At 40.5% G+C, this 13,963-nt stretch overlaps 1 protein-coding gene across 1 annotated transcript in view; it reads right to left on the bottom strand.

The window, feature by feature from the left end:
- LOC307251966 (myosin-10) overlaps positions 1-13,963 on the bottom strand; it is an 88,665-nt gene that overhangs the window by 63,575 nt on the left and 11,127 nt on the right. The window contains exon 3 of the mRNA XM_080029449.1: positions 8,130-8,286. Coding sequence (XP_079885575.1) covers positions 8,130-8,286 — 157 coding nt within the window. The remainder of the gene's footprint in view (positions 1-8,129; positions 8,287-13,963) is intronic.

Genomic DNA, 13,963 nt, shown 5'->3' on the forward strand with positions numbered 1-13,963 from the left:
ATGTGGATCTGAGAGGAAAGCATTAGATTGATGCACACATGGTCTCCAGGAAGCCCCTTTATTTTTACAGGAAAGAGAAGCTATACGTAGCCATATTCCTTTGGTAGCTTCACTCAGCTGTTCCATTAGATTTAATTCTAAAGGGTTACAGAATAACTTATAGAGTCATAGTAAAAACAGAAGCATTTATATAACTTAAACTGTGCAAGTACTATTAAGGATAAAACTGTGAGCTTTATTGGTCCTTTAGTTACTCTCCAAAACCACATCTATTCAGTTGTTATTTGGAGAAAAGAACAAAAGTCTCTCAGTGATTGTGAAACTGTCCCACATCCACTGAAACTTGCATCATATTTCAAAATATTAGCAAATATTTCCTGTGAACTAAGCATGCTCCGGTGTGCCCAGGAGTAGGTTTGAGGCTGAAAGAGCCCGACATGGAGCCTTGGTTCAAAAGGCCATCAAAGCCATTACTGTTGGCTTTAGACCTCATTGGTGCCAGGTGGGCCAGAGTTTGCTGAGCGTGCCATTATAAACAATTCTAAGCTTATTTTATCACAAATTCCTTACAGTGTACATTACGACATACACATGACTGGAAACTTAATTTAACATGCTTTGCATACTTCAAAGCATAATTTTCAGTCCTTTAATTTTTTATGAATACCTGTAATTCAGCTGTGATGTGATATGTGTTTTGTTCATTGTTGATACAATTAAATTGACCTCTATGAGAAAGGTCACATAGCCATGCTTTGAGAAAAACTTCACTAAGCTAAGATGGCTCTAGCTGGACCTGACCTGACGCCCTGAGAACACCCAGGAGAGATACAACAAGGCTGGTCTTTCACCATTTCCACTAAAACAAAGACCCTGTTTCAAAACTCCACCTAAGGACACTTAAAATGTTGTTGATCCCCTCTTGGATTCATTGCAACTGCTGACATGGCCGGTCCTTTTACACGTTTCCATTCAAGCAAGCATCGTCATTTCAATATATGATCAAATTAGCTTGACCAATGTGAACGTCAGCAAGTTCACATCGGCCGAGCGGTGAGAGCAATTATGTAAAGTATCTGGACCGCTAATCAATGACAGATGTGCAGTGAGTTCTAGAGGTCTGCTTACACACCCTGTCTTTGTTAGGTAACATTTCATTTTACCTCGCATCTGAGTATTGGTTTCACAGCAATGCTGAGGTAATTAACAGATCCCTGCGAGGTTAAGACACTCTCCAGACAAAAATTTGATTCGCCAATCTGTTCAGCTCCAAAGGTCGTAAATTAGAGGTAACAATTTATTTGTCCCAAGTGTTCTTTGTTGTTCACACGGCAATGCACACTGCAGATTTTAAACATGAAGTGTGAAAGGTCTGATAATAATCACTGACATTTAATGAAACATTCTGAGATAATGAGATAATGTTCAAATCGTACTCCACAGCGCATCCACTATGTTATCCTACTGCCAATCAGCTTGCTTCTCCCTGCAGACCAGAACAGAGTCCAGACTGTTTACGGTCTTGGCTCAACAATGGTGGAACAAGCTCCTCATTAATATCAGTGTAGTAGAAAATCTTTCCATCTTTAGTTGAGGGCTGAAAACGCATCTGTTCAGACTGCACCAAGGCTCAGAGAAGTGCAGGGGTCCGGCTTCGGAAAACCCATTCCTGCTCGCAACCGCAAAGCTCGGTACCAGATTGACGACTACATGAACCAATCAGGACTGCTTTTCACTAATGGACAAAGGTTAGGTCCGAATGCGTGCCCATATTGGCCCAGCAATTTTATTAACAAGGATCCTCCCCACAGAGATTGAAGACAGTCCAGACTGATTTGCAGGAGAAAAACAAATTTGAAGCTTGTGGGATCAGGCTGGTCTCGCCGGGCTAGCCCGACCCGTTAATATCAATTTAAATACCTTCATATCCTTTATTAAATGTAGTAGACATATTATCTTAAATCTGTGGAAAAAAATCTCTGTTTAGAGTACAATTGAAAGGATATTCAGGTTTTCAGTTAGCATTTATGGGTCTTCTGAAATCTCTCCTAAACTCCTTAAAATGACTGAGCTGACCGCCAGCTCCATAAGGTAACAGAATAACTATGCCTTAGTACCCCATACAACCCCACTTCAAAAATACTGAACTATCCCTTTAATATAATGTGAGCAGCACATGCGCAATGTGCTAAACATTCACGATTTAGAGGACAAACCCCTAAAAAAATAACAACATTTAAAGCACACCTTGTGCCATGACAGGTGTGTGGCTGGAAGACCAGCTCCTGTCACCGCCGCATTTCAGCATCAGCAACAAACAAAACAGTAAGGAGTCGGAAGTGGTGATCAAATTTAACAGGGCTTGCAATAGCCCATAGGAAGGAAAGCTGCCATTCACTAAAATCTAATCGATGATCATTCTCATGAATTAGGGTTAAATGTAAACTAACGCAAACGCCCCTACCCGTGCACAGTTTTTACAGTAGAAGAGACGGGGTGACTCTTATAAAAAATAAATAAAAAAGGTGCTTTGCAAAATTGCGGATTCCATGTAGGCCTTATACATTTCATGTTTGAGTGATGGAGACACTGACATTTCCATAATTTTCATTTTCATTTAACTTTTATTTATCCTCGAGAGACCAATTGAGGGGTGACCCTCATTTTCAATGGTGTCGAGTTCAAACAAATTCCAAGGAAAAACAACAATGCATACACAATATTCAATGCAAATACATCAAATACACAACAACAGGTGAAGAGAAGAAAAAAAAAAAAAAAAAAAAAAAAAACAATTGAAACATTTACATAGTGGTGAGGAGTGGCAGCAATTAAAATGAAATTAAATGGGTGAAAGTACAATATAGCCTAATTAAAACAGTTACAGGTAGAGTTTGGCAGATTTAAGATAGTTTGTTTAAATTGATTAAAGGATATGAAGGTATTTAGTTTAATTTGTTGCTGTAAGTTGTTCCAGGAGTCGGGGGCACTGAAGCTAAAAGCTGTCTTTCCCAGCTCAGACCGGGCTTGTGGGACATAAAGCATGAGCATGTCAGTGGAGCGGGTCTGATAAAGCCCATCTGAAATTTGCAACATTTCTGTTAAATAAATAATAATAAACGAGTATCAAACCACCTGCTGCCGCATCTTCCGCAATGGAAGACCTAAAAACATAATAATTGACGACACGGAGGTGGACCATGTCAATGAACAAGTTATGTGTAAATTCCTCAGTAAGGAAAAAAAAGATATGCATCATATTTGAATGGTTATTGCTCATACAGTATATCAATAATATGATGAGGGTCTTGGGCCAGCAGATGCTCAATAAGAACTAAGGAACAGCACACACTTTTGTTTAAGTTAGTTTTATTTAGTTTTTCAAGCAATTAAAAACAGCACTTTAACTTAGTTTTATCACCATTATTTGACATTCAGACTAGGGATTGGGCCGATCCGATCCAGTATCGGGTCTGATATGGCCGAAATCTGCGTATCGGATATCGGACTGACAGCTCCAAAAAAAAATATATATATATATATATATAGGGGAGAACGGGGTAATCTGAGCCACTTTTTACATTTGCTCCCCTCTAAGCGGCCTAAAATGATTCATCACTCAAATTTACACATTTCCCATTAATTCAGGATGTTTCCTAGAAATGGGCATTAGCAGAATTTTTTCAAGACAAAGGGAAGTGAAAATATGATTGTTTTAAAAAAAGTTGTCATGTGGCTCACTCAGGGCTGTACAGTGCGACAGTTTTGATCGCATTTGCTACTGAAATTGATCACGTGCGATGATGAATACAGTGCTGCTCGCACTAGTGCTAGCGTCTAATACACTTCACCAACGGTAATAACCGGAAGGAGACGGCACGCAGTTAAGTTAGCGCGTGTGCAAACAGAACATTTCCTGTGCGCCTTCACATTAAAAGCCTGTTACTAGCCAAACGTGAGTTGACTTTTATTTTGAAGCCGGTAAGAACAGGAAGTTCGCGCTTCACAGCCCGTCAGTGCACAGCTGCAGAGAGCAGTCAACAACAGTAGTCTATACAAAGTTTGAAATAACTGATAAGCCACTGAAGAACACCTCCCAACACATTCACAACAACCTATTTAACTTATCCTAAATTGTACCAATATGTAGGCTATATAGGCTATATGTTTTAAAGTTTGGTTTTAATTAACAGAAGGACATTTACCAAAAAAAAATATTAGTATGAATATAATAATTATATGTGTATACAAAAAATATATAGATATACATTTTATCAGGAGAAATAATTCTGAATCAGCAAAAAATTGCAAATGGCAGGTTAGATTATTTTGTCTAAATTGCAATCAGTGCACCCCTATTAATTTTTCTACAATTATTACTGCACACACTAGGATATGATATTAATTGAGAATTTCAAATGAGACCAATATGACAGGCTAAAAGGCAATTAGAGCGAAATGCATGGGTTAAGGTTATGCAAGTTTTCGATCATACTTTGTGTGCTACTGAATTTATTTTTGTGCTACTGATTTTTTTTGCTTGCTAGCACCAGTGCTACCACCTAAAAAAATAAGCGTACAGCCCTGGGCTCACTTTACCCCAGCTGTGGGTTAAACTGAGACAGACCAGAAAAATCAAGGGGGTAAAGTGAACCAGCTGGGGTTAAACTGATCCACTTACTTTTTCCACTCTGAAACTACCATAACAACACATATTGTAACAGTTAGAATCCTGAAAGCTAGCCACACATTCCAGAACTAATGTCGGACTAGTAAAAGAATGATGGGGTTTGGTCAATTAAGCAAACCAAATTTTCTAAACACTTGAAAGTAACTCTGAACAAAATCAAATACAACATATTATAATTCAAAAGGTTTTAATAAGATTCAAATGAAAGATAGAACCAGTTAGATTAGAACACAGTCTGGGGGTCAGAACACAGGACCCTTAGAGCCAGCTTGTGTCTGGGGGTCAAAGCATAGGAAAATCAGAACCAGCGAGAACAGCCTGGGACTCAGAACACAGGAGAAGACCCAACTGGATTATAAAATCAGCCTGTCATACTCTACAACTAGGCCTACTCTACATTCCACCCCCGAAGGTTACAGGGAAAGATGAGAAGGTGCTCTTTCCGTGTGGTTGCCCCAGGTCGTCTTCCTGGTGTATTTCCTTGGCATGATGGCTTTTCTACAATGTGTATGACATTAAAATAAAACATATGTTATGTAATATTAAATTAAAATATGTTTAAGACTAAACTTAACTTGTGCCTCATGGTGGGGGAAAGTGAGACAGTGTCTCACTTTCCCCCACAGCATTTGGCTCACTTTCCCCCACCACCACAATTTGAGAAAAAACTAACTCTCTCAGCATTTCAGGCTAATCTTTAGCTAATATCATCACATGGTTTTTATATGTTGGTAGTTCATCAACACGTATGATAGAAGTTTTTCTACGTGAATACATTTGCTTTGGCACAACAGTTGATTAAGTTGACAGCAGGAAAATTTACTTTTACATGCAAAATACCTATTTTGGTGAAAAAAACATGCTTACCACAGCACCATGAGGTCCTCTCTTTCAGGGCCAAGGGGAAATGTGAGGGGCTTGAAAACATATATCTCACATGACCACAAATGTTTTCCATTGCCTAGATACAGGGGGTGGCTCACATTACCCGATGCCTCAGATTCCCCCGTTCTCCCCTATATATTTTTTTTTATTTTTACTATGAAAGCGCGAACGAGCCGTGCGAGCATGCGCCGATGTTCGGTGGAGGGAGAGAGGACACCACTTTCTAATTTGACATACCGTACATATCAGTTTGTTAGCCAGTGAGCTAACCAAAGCTAATCCAAGTCAAGGAAGTGGAGAGGCTTCTGCACTGTGACAAATTCTACCATGTAAAATACAGCCAGAGAGAGGAAGACTGTTCAGACAAACAGACCACCACATATTCTAGTGGGGCAGAAGTGATTTTTTTTGTATGACTCTATAATTCAGCCTTTAAGATAAACCTATATGCCTTTGTGTATATTTCTTGCTCTTTTAAATTAGAATTGCCTTCCTAGCCTTATACATAACATCACCACCAACAAAAAAAATTATAACAATTATGATATCGTATCGGACAGTATCGGTATCGGCCGATATCCAAAACCCAGATATCGGAATCGGATCTTAACTAAAAATAGTGGATCGGTGCATCCCTAATTCAGACATTCCTGTCTGCTTTTTCCTTCCATGAACTGTCATCACAGTGTATATCATTACAGCAATACAAAAGGACACATTCCAAGAGCATCCATATTGGAAAATGTGATGATATGTTATGTTGGTCTAAAAAGTCACTAGAAAGCCAATTTCGAGAAAAGAGGAAAACATCACCAGTACTAATCTATACAGCTGTATATCACTTATATTAACCAGGTTGCTGAAAATGCTTAGGGCCACTGTGGAACAGCAGCTGGCCTCCACTAATCTCCAACCTATAAACCTCCTTTTTAACCACAACACTGGTAAATCTGATACAACCACGATGAATGGAGCAGTAGTGCATTAAAAATGGAAGGTCAGGCTCGTGTTCTCCAAGACATACAGTTATATATGCAGCCCTTTGAAAAGCTTCAGGGTAGAGGTCATTGCTTCAAGAAATAACAAAATGCACAAATATGTTGGATTTAACACATTACTAATTATCAGATGTCCCGGATCCCCCCTCCATATGTCTATGTCCACTCCATTCATGTAGAAACTGAGTGTGGAAAGAATAGAGGGGTGTGAAGAATAAAGGAGGTGACAACAAGAAACTAGCTGGACTAGAGCTGGCAGAGCTCCAAAACAACTACAGCAGGGCTACAACTAAAACTGTTCCTGTGCTTCTAGGCATCAGCTGTGAGGAAATAACACCATTACCAATTCCATCAACATCACAACAAGCATATGTTAGACTAAAGCTATGTATAACAATGAGGAAACCATGCATATACATCATCAAGCTACTTGTAGACACTGCCGAAACCTACTTCTGTGTGCCAACATGGCGAAAAGCAAAGCCTAAAAGGACTGACGGGACTGTCCTGTTTGTCACCACCCCCACTGGTCGGCCCTCGCAATCACACAAAGGTCCTATTGTCGAGCACAATAGGGTCACCCTCTCTGTTCGCGCTGGTCTGATCCAAGTCAGTCACTGCTCATAGAGCCTGGAAGCTTGCCATCTTCGGGGCAAGGATCTTTGAAGACATCGTCATGAGTGGACTGCTTTCACTTCAGAGATTTCAAGTTAAGTTAAATGTATTAAAGTGAGATGAAGTGACAAATTAACTCCAAAGTAAATGGGAAAGATGAAAGTAATGAAGTCTGAATTGATTTCAAAATCTGAATGTAGCTGCGTTTCCACCAAAACTACCAGGGCCTTTGAGTTCCAGGAACTCCTCAACCAGTAACCTTTAGAAAAAAAGGCAGACACAAGGGCAGCAGATGCATGATGTGTGGCCTGGGCAATACAGTCAATACATGATGTGCTGTTGCTCATCTCTTTTTATTACATCGCAAATGGATTATATTCAAACCAGGAAATGAGACGCTCGCTAAGTGGAGATATAAACATTACGGGTGAAACTAATCAGATTTCTTCAGCACAGCATCCCTGACCTATAAGTTACTGAACCTTTGCAAAGTCCTACCCACCGAGCAGGATCTTTTTCTGGGGTAATCATAGTTCCGTACGGCTTAGACCCTAGTTCCTGTGGTGGAAACACACGTAGTTCCTGCAAAGTTTCATAGTTCCGGGAACTAGTTCCTGTAGTAGAAACGCGGCTATTGATGTCTATATATAATGTATTTTTTTCTTCAAAGTCAGAGAGCTTGATAATGACATGATGATCTAATTTGAAACTGAAAATGTGAGCATATATGACCATTTAAAATGAGCAAGCAGGGTGCAATAATTTAAAAGGATTTCTGAACATTTCGAACAACCCATACTGTAACACAGAACCTTTGAGGCCAATACACTGAAATTCAGCAGCATATGAATGTTTAAAGTTAAAGGGGTCATATACTGTATGTGAAGTGGACTTCTGGTAGATGTGAATCAACTCTATACAGCACTAGCACCCAGACTTACCTTGCAGCATGCATCTGTATGCAGACTCTGAGATGGCGTAGATGTGAGGAGGCATTTCATGTCGTTTTTTGCCCCTGTACATCTCAATGATGTTGTCTGAGTAGATGGGCAGGTTTTTGTAGGGATTTATGACCACACAGAAGAGACCAGAGTATGTCTATAAAAAGAAAAAGGAAAACACGGTTGACTGTTCATTCATCATACAAAGGTTTGAGATTTAATATTTTGTATTATCAAGACCCCTAAAAAAGCAAATATAGGGCTGCCACTTCTGCTTCATTTGATCATTCAAAACTGTGTTACCAAACAGAAAACATTGCCAGGTTTAAGTCGAACTTTTGGAAAATCATCTAACAAAACATTAACAAATGTTCCAGTCTTGGACTTATGGATATAGACAAAACTAAAAATTGGTAAATGCCACACTGTGAGCAACTTTTTAAACAACCGTGTTTGTACAAGTTGTTGTTTCATGAGGCCCCTTCTGTTGTGAAGATTATACATTCATAAATCATGCCGGTAAGCTCTGCATGACTGCAGGTTGCTGGCACACTGCCAAGTATCCTACAGTATTTAAAGTTCTTGCTCAACTCACTTATTCTCCTCATACAGTATGTGGCAATTCTCCATTTCCTTTTTCTGCACGTTAAACTGGTGTCAATTTTACCCAGACAGTATTTGACTGACGGACATTCTTTAATCCACTACATATTTCCCTCAGCTGTATGATGCAGACTGACATGCAGTCAGACAGGACAGGGTTAATCCCTAATATGTCGGCCTCTGCTGTTGGAAGACTCCATTGACTGAAGAGTGGGGGGCGGGGGGTATACAGCAGACGGATTAAGGCTTTTTGAATCGCACATCAAAAGGCTAGGATCAAAAGATCAATACATATTGTCAATTAAATAAAAATCTGGTTAATAAATTGCAGCCATCCATCCAGTCATGATCTAACTGTATCTAAGAATACCTAAAATGCTTTAAATTAAGATGAACGGAAGGTGTCCACAGGCTTTCTCCCTCTGCTGACCTGTCTTGTCAGATAGTTTACTGCCTTTAATTCTATTCTCTCATCCTTGATTAGTTGTACCAACTTTCCTTGTGTTTTTTTCTCCTTCACACTGCACACACCCCCTCTTTTGTCACCTTTCTGATCTCTGTGCTTTGCTGGACTGCAAAGCCACATTCTTTTAATTATGTTGTCTGCGGCGGCCAGTGGGCTGCAAGGGGCCCCGGGGTCTGCTAACCCAGTTGTTGAACTGGAACACTGGTGACATGACCAAAGCAAACTGTGGGAGCAGAGTGAATTATGAAAGTGTCGGTGTGTGTGTGTGTGTGTGTGTGTGTGTGTGTGTGTGTGTGTGTGTGTGTGTGAGTGTGTGTGTGTGTGTGTGTGTGTGTGTGTGTGTGTGTGTGTGTGTGTGTGTGTGTGTGTGTGTGTGTGTGTGTGTGTGTGTGTGTGTGTGTGTGTGTGTGTGTGTGTGTGTGTGTGTGTGTGTGTGTGTGTGTGTGTGTGAGAGAGACAGAAAAATACCTCTGACAAGCACACCACAGTTGTCATCTGGCCAAATGTATACCCCAATCAGGTGCTATTCTATCATAAAAATGCAACACTTGTGCATACACCCACAGTCAAGAGAGGCAGATAATAGAACTACACACGTTATGTTACAGTGCAAGACAGTGTGCAAGACGAGGATGCTTACGTTAGCCCTGCTGCTAGACATCTTATGTGAATCTCAATCAATGGACCAGAGGTGTCTGACTTCACAGTTGGCAGTGGAAACAGCTTGAAAGTAGGCTACTGGAGAAGTTCTCAAAGCCAAATAGGTGAGATTTTGAATAGACATGTCTGCTAAAAAAAATTAAATCATGGACAGACTGTTGTAAAATAATTTTTAATTGTAAAAAGACATTTTCTGTTAAAAGAAAAACATAGTTGTAGGGGGCGCCCTTAGCTCAGATGGTAGGGCGTCCCCCCCATGGGCCTCGGCCAGCAGCGGACCCGGGTTTGATTCCAGCCTGCGGTCGTTCTCTGCACTATCAATAAAGCATAAAAATGCCAAAAAAATATCTTAAAAAACTAAAACAAAAAAAAACTTAGTTGTAAAGAATTGCTGTTGTACAACAAATAAGCAGTAAACCTAGGGGAAACACTGTTGCCCATATCTTCAACTAAATTAATTTAAAAGCAGTTTGTGCCAAAGTTGCACCTATACATGGACGTCGATTTGGCTAAACAAGTGGGGGGGACAAACAGGCATTCTGGAGTGCATTTTCAAAAGTGGGGGGGACAATGAGGAAACATATTTTTTTCTCTTTAGTGCAGGTAATGAACGGTTCTGAAAGACGGCATACCCGCTCACTAATGAATAAAATGTATACAAAACACTGATGTCTGACACATTTGATGAAAAAAGCATTTTCAAAAAGCAGCGGACATATGAGCCACTAGCTGCTCCCCGTAGCCCAACCAAACATGACGTAAACAAAAGGAGCTTGGGAAGGTAGTTCCGACTGAGCAATCTGAATGGTCGAAGGCATTTTGACCGTGCTCAAATCGAGCCGAAGCACGGCTGGACTGTCGCACAACAATATTACTCCGCCTCGGTCTCCATGGCAACCTAGCTAGTAGCATAGCCATGATCAGCTTCAATTACTTCTTGATAAACAACCAGTGACGTGCGGTGAGGTCAGTGAGTGGGTAGGCACTGAGTTCTGAAAGCCAGATTTCTCTAAACCTATATATTGTTAAATCAAAAACAATAAACAACAAACAGGCACGCACGGCCGATTTCAAATAAGTTCCTCCCTTTCTTTCTTTCTTTCTTTCTCTCTCTCTCACTCACTCACTCACTCACTCACACACACACACACAGACGGAACGTATATGAAATGTCACGACGGTGACTTCAGGTTTGCCCGTAGCCTACTGTAGTTTGGTCTAAATGATTAAACATCGCATCCATCGACTTAACGGACCCGTCCCTCACACCGAGGGCCAAAAAAACGTAAGGCAACAAGTCAAACCTTCGCCGATTCAAACTACCGGTACTACTTCTATTCAACTTAAAAATAAAAGACAGCATTCATCATTATGTAGGACTACAGCATAACTGATGGCAACTCCACTCCATAAACTTTATCTTAATAGATAAAGTACCAGTACAGGGCTGTACAGTGCGACAGTTTTGATCGCATTTGCTACTGAAATTGATCACGTGCGATGATGAATACAACTCCAATCGCACTCGTGCTAGTGTTGCCACCCGTCCCGTTTTTCCCAGAATTGTTCTCTTTTTTTCACCAGCTGTGACCCGTTTTTTGGGGAAAATGCCAAAACCTCATTTGATTTCCTTCCTTCGTTCAGTAGTTAAGGCCGTCTCACACGGGCCGAGGAGTTTGTTGCGCCCGCTATTGCATCGGAGAGGCGGGCGGGCAGGGGCGGTCTTAACGATCTCGGGGCCCGTTTCAAGACCCTGTGTGGGGCCCCACACTTTTTTTTTTTTTTTTTAATAAATAATGCTTGTGCATGCTGCCCGCGAAAATAAAAAAGATTGTGGAAACCAGTTGGTTCATAGACGGATTATGAGATAATGGGCCCAGACTCTTTGTACCATTTTAAAGTTAAATGCATCAGAGCAGAGGAACATTTTAATCAAATCTTGAGCTGCAGAAGGAACATTATTTTTCTTAAACAGGCACTCTTTACTCTGCAACTGTGAAAACAGTACAGTAGATTGGTCTGCAGACTCATGTTATATGATGGAGGGGCCCATTGCAACATATACAGGGTGGAAAGCTACTTTTCATGAACAGTATAGAATTTACACATAGCAAGCTTATTCCTGTTTGTGTGTGGGGGGCTTAGCTGTCCCTCATGAAGCCCCTTAGACAGAGCTAATAATGCTTTTGTTTTGCACTTGCTTTTCTATTTGTCACCTAGTTGGGGCCATGATGATTTATTTCCTTATATTTAGGCTATTCCTTGTTGGACCCTGTTATTGACATGAGTGACTGAGCTCTTTGACAATGCAACATTTAAAGTTACTATCAGTATTTCTGGCTTAGGCCCCCCCCCCCCGAGCCCTTGGGCCCCTGGGCATGGTTGCATGCAATATTATTCTCAAAGTGCACCAGATTGATGAATTTTACTTTAAAAGGTTGCATTTTTTTCTTCCGGGGCCCCCCTACAAGGTCCAGGGTCCCCACCCACCTCAGTCTCCCTATTTAGCCTATACTGTAAAAAGCACTGTAGGTGTGTATGGTTATTATAGGTCATTACACTGGTCAGTCTGAACTGGTAGCCTAATAATGGCCGAGCCCTCTGCCCCAAACATTCAAGTGTCCCTTTTTTTCCTAAATCCAAGGTGGCAACCCTAACTAGTGCGACAGCCTGCCAAATTGCAATTGGCAGGTTAGATTATTTTGTCTAAATTGCAATCAGTGCACCCCTATTAATTTTTCTACAATTATTACTGCACACACTAGGAAATAATATTAATTGAGAATCTCAAATGAGACCAAGATGACATGCTCAAAGGTAATTAGAGCGAAATGCAAGGGTTAAGGTTATGCAAGTTTTCGATCATACTTTGTGTGCTACCAAATTTATTTTTGTGCTACTGATTTTTTTTGCTTGCTAGCACCAGTGCTACCACTTTAAAAAATAAGCGTACAGCCCTGTACCAGTAGCATATGCCCCATGGACCTGTCCAGCATCAGAATGTAACCATTTATCCACATTGCAGAGCTTAGGTTTGTCCGTCAGTAACAATGAAAACACAACTGCTCAATTGAATATAAAATGCAGAATGGATTGCACTCGGTATCAATTCATCCAACTTTATTATTAAATAAACCCCAAAAAAGTTTCTGACTCACCAATCTGACTCCCTGGCTGTAGAAATAAGCAAGACGATAGTAATCCAGTGACAGTCTGACTGACAGCACAGCTAGCTAGCATCCATCCGTTCATGTAGGCTACCTGTCCGTTTGAAATGCTCGAACATTGTTTGTCCCTGTTGCTGCTGTACACCGTCCAAGGCTGGCGCAGGCCTTTCTCTTGCTATTCATTCTGTTCCTTTTTAAATTATAATCCAATTTGTTAAAATTCCTCCAGTCTGAAATATCTGCGGGCACGGCAGCTGCAATGTTGACTTAAAAATCCGCGGGGGTAACGCGACGTGAATGAGCATAGCCAACGTAATGACGTTGGCCTAAGCTGCGTGAATGTCTAGTAATATCTCGATTTTAATTGATGATATGTAATGTAAAGGCTTATGTGGCATACCATTTACGTAAAAAAGGCACAAAGAATTATGCTTATTTGCGTACATGTTAAATAATACAGAATCAAGTGCGCAATTTTTTTTTTCTTGCCGTCCACAATGAATAGGCGCAAAGGCACTGATTCTTTGCCGTACACAATGAATGGGAAACAGCAAAGGCACAATATTTTTTTGGCGTAACTTACTAACTGCCACGTTTCGAATCAAAACGTCTACACTTTTTTAAAGTAATCGCGGATTACATGTAAAGATCAAAATAATTAACAGTAATAATACAAATATAAGTTTATTAAATAAAAAAAATATTTTATTTTATTCTATTTTTATTTTATTTTTTTGCACACGGCGCCGCCTACCCTGACCGCACGTCACTGTAAACAACATCGTCAGTATCCATGTGCCGCGACACAAGCTGCTGTTAGTGTCAGCTACATTTACAGTCATTAGTGGGCATAGAGGATGGTAATCCCTACAGTTTACACTTCACAACGGGACACTTAAAGCCACTCGCCGTTGTCTCTCTGCTGCTGATTGAAATGC

This window comes from Ammodytes marinus (assembly GCF_949987685.1).
Source record: "Ammodytes marinus genome assembly, chromosome: 6".
Classification (NCBI taxonomy): Eukaryota; Metazoa; Chordata; class Actinopteri; order Uranoscopiformes; family Ammodytidae; genus Ammodytes; species Ammodytes marinus.